Raw genomic sequence first — 6,062 nt, forward strand, 5'->3', positions numbered from 1 at the left:
GTAATTGGCTAAAATTTGACCTGTTTGTTATAATTAGCCAATGATTCCGTGTTTAACATTGCAAATCCAATGTTTACATCTGTCTGTGTGTCTTTCCGGTTTCGTCTTGTCAAAGTATTTTTTATGTTTTAAAACATTAATGCATTTTTTATTTTAAAAGTGAACTACATAATACCAGGTAAGCACACTTAAGTCAACTTTCTGATAGATCTGTATGGCACATGTTAAAGTAACCGTATCTGTCTACATAACGTCATAGAGCACAAAGTTGCATTAGCACTCCTACGACTACAGGCTACTTACATATTCATGTATTTACAACTTGTACCTGTCTGATATATCAGAGATTATAAAAAGCAATGTTAAGACATGAACATTCATGCTCATCATGATAGAACCAATACAAAACTGCCCTACCTTCTACACTTGATGTTGTTTTAACCTAGTACGCATCACACTTGTTTACTGGATCCAAAATTTAACTAACTGAAACCTGTCAGAAATCCAAAAAGGAAAACTGGAGGGACCATACTGCAAATTTTATTCATGAAATTGGATTCATCTAAAGAGCAGGAAAATTGCACATATAATTTATCAAGCTATTTTATTTCACGACAAAAAAGAATATATATATATATATATATCACCCACATACATGTGTCTGTGTCATGTTAGAGAACACTAGAGAAGAGCATTCTATTCTGGAGCCACATCAGTGTTGTTTTTTACATGACACTTTACAGTTGATGCTAAAAAAAAGTACATTTGTCAAATTATCTGGCATTCTTTACAGCTGTCTGTTACTACTTCCCATAACAACAAATTTTTTTCTGGTCTGCCTAAACTTTGAATATTCATATAGTATTTAAAGGCAATTTTGAAAAAGATATTTTCCAATTTATTATTTTTAGATAATGCAAGTACCGTTTGGAGTAAGTTTGGGCTGTCTGTTAAGCAAATAGGAGGATTTGATATACATGAAATCTTATACATTGTCCCTTTCATGTGGAAACAATTTACATATATGCATATAAATAAAGCATAGGTCATCCCAATAATAAACCTCTGATGTGTACATTTTATTTCTTATAGGATATTATGGGATTTTTCTTGCATTTAGATTGTCATTAATGGTATCTTTCTGTTATGCTGGAGGTCTATACAAAATTCATGACAGTCATAAATTTTGCATTTTTAGTACATGGAATGCATATTTAGGTAATTTGATGCAAAATTATTTTAATAAAAACAGTAGTTTGCTTGAACATCAGTGATTAGGTATACAAGTAACAAAATAGTTTCATTTGAATCTACTGTTGTTTGCTAAGGGTCTCCAAGATCAGGATCTCCAAGAACTTGGTATATAAAAGAAAAAAAAAATATTGCAAGTTTAACCAACTACTTAATTGTACCTACTTAGGCCCATTGTGCATGGATGTATGGCAAATGCATAAAATCAATCTAATGAATAAAACGTTTCCCCTCAATGCTCTTTCATTTTTCTCGTCCATAATGCTGTTAAATGACCTGGGAGTAAATTGTATTGCCTATGTGATGTTGTTTCCAAAATTGATAAGAATTAGCTTGGTAAAATAGGTCTCCATGGGAATAAGTGTCACATTTTATGTAGTCATAATTTCTGCCAATTATTCAAATTTCTTTTATTATTATTATTATTTGTTTTTTATTTGGGGGGGGGGGGGCAGATGAAATTGTGTGGCAGTTTATTTGCACTCTTTAAAACTGTGGTGGCATTTGGTTAAGTTAAGCAGCAGTAGTTTGGGTACAATGAACTTGCTTAATATGTAGATAAGTGAGGATTTTTAAATTTAAAGTTAGTGTTAAAACAACAAGAGGTTTGTTCTAATATATATATATATATATATATGCTGTGATACATTTTAAATAAGAAATTCTATATTTCAGACCATGTGGTATATCATGGACAGTGTACAAAGAAACTACCAACTATCTGAGCGCCTTGTGCGTGCAATCAGTGACTGGGCTACACTAGCTCCATCTAGTGACAGTGTTGAACAGTTAATCCATGAAGGTGCAGATGTGAACAAGCCCCATGGTACTCTCTTACCTCTACATTGTGCCTGTATGGTTAGTGACAGCTATGTTGTGGAGTTATTGCTGCAGCATGGGGCACAGGTGTGGATTTTATTGGATATAGACTTGTCATCATGAAATGAAATACTTGTCATCATGTCAGTGCAGTGAATTTAATATGATTTGTCGTAAAGTTAAAAATGACAAAAACATTGCTTTCATTTTGATTTAAAAAGTTTGCAACTACAATACTACTTGAATTTAAATCTTAGCTGTCATTTCTCTTTTGTCTAATAAAGGTTTGGAGCATTACTTAAAATTTTATTAGTTTGTTAAAATGTCACATTTTTTTGAGATTGCTACTAGTACATTGTAAGACTGACCCAAAGATGAGTAATTGGTATAAAGTGCATCTCCTGGTAACCAGATAAAAACAGACCCTTACTGCCTTTGTGGATCTAGGGGTTCATCATATCTGTAAGTGATTTTTAAAAAGTGTTCTATTTGCAGGTGAATAGTATTGATGGGTATGGTCGGGCAGCTCTTCACTATGCTGTTGAGAGGGATATAACATGCACAGAGATTTTATTGGACCACAACGCACACCCTGACATTCCTGACAACAATCAAGACACACCTCTCCACTGGGCAGCATTCAAAAACCAAGTACAGTGTCTGGAGGCCTTGTTGCAGCGTGGGGCTCGTGTTAATGCTGTAGACTATAACAATGACACCCCTCTCAGCTGGGCTGCCATGAAGGGGAACTATGAGGCTCTTGCTATATTACTGGAATACAATGCTGATGTGGATACAGTCAACTTCAGTGGCCGGACTCCCATATTACGTTGTGCTGCCATGCAGGCTAGTGGGCTAGACACACATGTGTATGACCAGTGTCTTGACCTACTGCTCAAAGCATCAGGAAAGATTGACCTCAGAGATCCACAGGGAAACCTACCCAGGATAGTGGAAGGGGATAACAAACTGAGGGAATTGATGTTAGAATACTGTGAAAAACCAAGACCTTTACAAGAGCTATGTAGATATGCTGTTAGAAAGTCTTTAGGCACTCGGTACATACCCACTGTGATTCCAAAGCTGCCTCTACCTTCTCGTCTACAGGACTATCTGCTCCTTGGCAGACAATATTTAAGGAACCAGTCAGACACAGATATAAGTAATATTAATGTTGTTTGATGTGAAGAGGGGTATAAATAATTGGGATGTGAAATCTGATAGGTTTAGATGATTTATTTTATTCATTTAAAGCACAAGCACATGTACATGCCTACATGTACCGGTACATACAGTATGCTTGAAGCACTGGTGTATTCAAGTGTTTGCATATCTCATCATCTCAATCAGGAGTGAAGGATTCTCATCAGATGATTATTAATACGCAGAAATGGGGGAAATGGACTCCGAAACGCTGATGCCAGTTAACAGTTCGTTAACTTATGACCCCTGTAAAACACTAATATCAGAATCTTAAAGGTGTTTAGCCTTTGATTTATTGCCATTTTGAATTATTGTAAGCAATTATTTGAAATTTATGCTGTATAAAGTTATACCCCAGTAGAAGTACCCATTTTACCCGGGATTGTAAATTATATTTTACTCTGCTGCATGGTGACTTAAATGCAATGGGTCTGCAGAATTGTCTGTTTTATATGTAAATGGAATTTGGTAATCACTCTTTACTCCTGTCCTTGTCATCTTATTCAAACTGTGTATTTAATCTCTGTGATTACAAAGAGTATTTGATGATTTATTTTTGAAATATGAACTTCTGCTGTGGCGTGAAATGACTATTTGGTAATTTCTCTTAGTATCCTTTTAAGGGCTATTCAAACACCAGTTGTTTCATTTTTTTCTTGATTATTTGGCTAGTACTAAAGGAGTGAATGAGTGCCATGCTTGGGTAGGTTTTTACCCAATGGTGGCAAGATTTTGTGTGGTCAAGTCTATTATTATTATTTGTTTTTCATTTGGATACAAAAGTATTAACTATTCAGAATTTGAATGTCATGGAATATTCATCAGTAACAAGAATAAACTAAAAACAATCTTCCCTGCATGTAATCTTACCCAGATGGTGTTTTTCTTTACAATTCATAACCCATACTGGGAAGAAAAAAAATGTATTGAATGTTGAAATGTTAAAAGCTGGCCAAGTACAAAAGGAACAGGTTATTTTTTTATTTCATGCATGATGAAAGAGTCCAATTCCAGTAAATGTTGGCATTGTATGCTAATCTTGGTGTCAGTGGTAACTTTTGCACCAGGCATTCATGATAAACATTTGCAAAACATTTCAATTTGCACTGAAATAATTGGGCTTAACTGCTAGGAGAGTTTTTTTTCACTTGGACAGTCCATATATTCTATCTGAAATACATTTAGGCATTCATTTTAATTTGAAGATAGTAAAAAGTGATTTTTGTTTTTTGTATACATTTTAGTGGACTTGTCTGACAGAATTGATCAGCCTTGCAGCATAGTTGCCAGATTTGTTTTTTTAGGTGAAAGTAATTTAAAAAGTTTTTTTTAGGTTCGATTCAGGTGAAATGGTGAAATGGCTGTGCATTAATCAATCTTTGAAGTAACAGACATGGCCATTCTGGGGGGGGGGGGGGGATAACTTTCTCATGGGTCAATCATTTGGGAGAAATCAGCATGCCCCCTTTTCTCTTACTGTCTATTATTTTTTTTTTTTTCAAATGTGATTTTCAGATAGGCCTATCTTTTATATCATAAGTGGAAAAGGTGTTTTAAAGAGGTCCTTTAACTCTTTTACTTGACCAATTTTTGTTTTCGTTTTGGCTTTTGACAACCTTGTTACGTTTACCAATAATACGCGAACCTCGTACACCATGCAGACGGAACTCGCCGTGATCATTTGAATAGGGGATTGTGATCTATTTAATTATTTGTGGACAAAATTACGAATTTTATACGGGGCATTAAAATATCTTTGGGCCTTTTGTTTTTCATTTTATTATTTTTTTTTTCATGTCATGTCAAGTGCACTACATGATTCTACACCTGCTTATATTATAATGGTAAATGAAACGTATTATGGAATCTGAAAATAATCTTAATTGCCTAAAAATTTTGTTTCTTCCTCTAATGAGCTTCAGTAAATGCTTCTGTTTCTTTTTTACAAACTGAAACGATCGGATATTATTTTGTAATTTTATTTTTTAACACTCATCACAACGTTGAATAGGTATGTTTTGATATATTTGCTGTATGCCTGTGAACTTTGATTATTCAAATATTAAAAAAGCTTCTGTCGAGCGATAAGCTTTACATGATATCAATAGGTGACTTTTCAATAATGAAGTTAAGGGGGGTTCTCCCGGCTATCAATTTTCATTAAAATGTTGGCTGTGTGGTTATTGGCGTCTTATGAATGATTAAAGAGGCGTTCTTTTTAACCAGACAAACAACCATAACGCACCTATCGGCCACACATGTAATCTTCTCGCTGATTTCTGTGTTTTGTTTGAATTCGATTGACAAATTTTCTTTAAAGCCTTTCTCGGTTGCAATTAATTTAAGTTTGCCTTAGATCGGACCTAATATAAGCTACGCGCCGTATGTGTATGTGTACAATCTTAACTCAGATCCCACCAAAACTAATTTTGAGCGATTCCGTTTTGAAAGGTCCTTGGTTATCTATTGTCATTAGACAAATTTAATGGCTAGATGTTCGTGGTTTAATGAACATTCCATTTTTACTTCAGTGAAACGCTGTGACTTATTAAGGTGAGTAAGCTCTAAATAGAAGGTTGAATAAATGGTTTTAGGATAGCGTTACATGTTGATCGCACAATTCATCGATGGGAAATCGGTAGCTGACACAGAATGTTATGTGAAGGAAACGGGCAATTTGGGCTTAGACCAGCGATAAGATCCCGGCCCATAAGTCTTAACTGTTTGCAACACTATACATACAGTTTAAACGGAGCATCATTTGCCACTTGACGACCCAGATCTGCCAG

At 34.8% G+C, this 6,062-nt stretch overlaps 1 protein-coding gene across 1 annotated transcript; it reads left to right on the forward strand.

Moving 5' to 3' along the window:
• The first annotated feature begins 26 nt into the window (after positions 1-26).
• Positions 27-4,132, forward strand: LOC106170769 (ankyrin repeat and SOCS box protein 8). The gene is made up of 3 exons (XM_013550763.2): positions 27-178; positions 1,927-2,157; positions 2,566-4,132. Exons 2-3 carry the CDS (start codon positions 1,930-1,932, stop codon positions 3,250-3,252), a joined length of 915 nt encoding a protein of 304 aa, XP_013406217.2. The 5' UTR covers positions 27-178; positions 1,927-1,929; the 3' UTR covers positions 3,253-4,132.
• The last annotated feature ends 1,930 nt before the right edge of the window (positions 4,133-6,062 follow it).

The sequence above is a fragment of the Lingula anatina genome, chromosome 2 (genome assembly GCF_051362555.1).
Source record: "Lingula anatina isolate TDL-2025a chromosome 2, LinAna3.0, whole genome shotgun sequence".
Classification (NCBI taxonomy): domain Eukaryota; kingdom Metazoa; phylum Brachiopoda; class Lingulata; order Lingulida; family Lingulidae; genus Lingula; species Lingula anatina.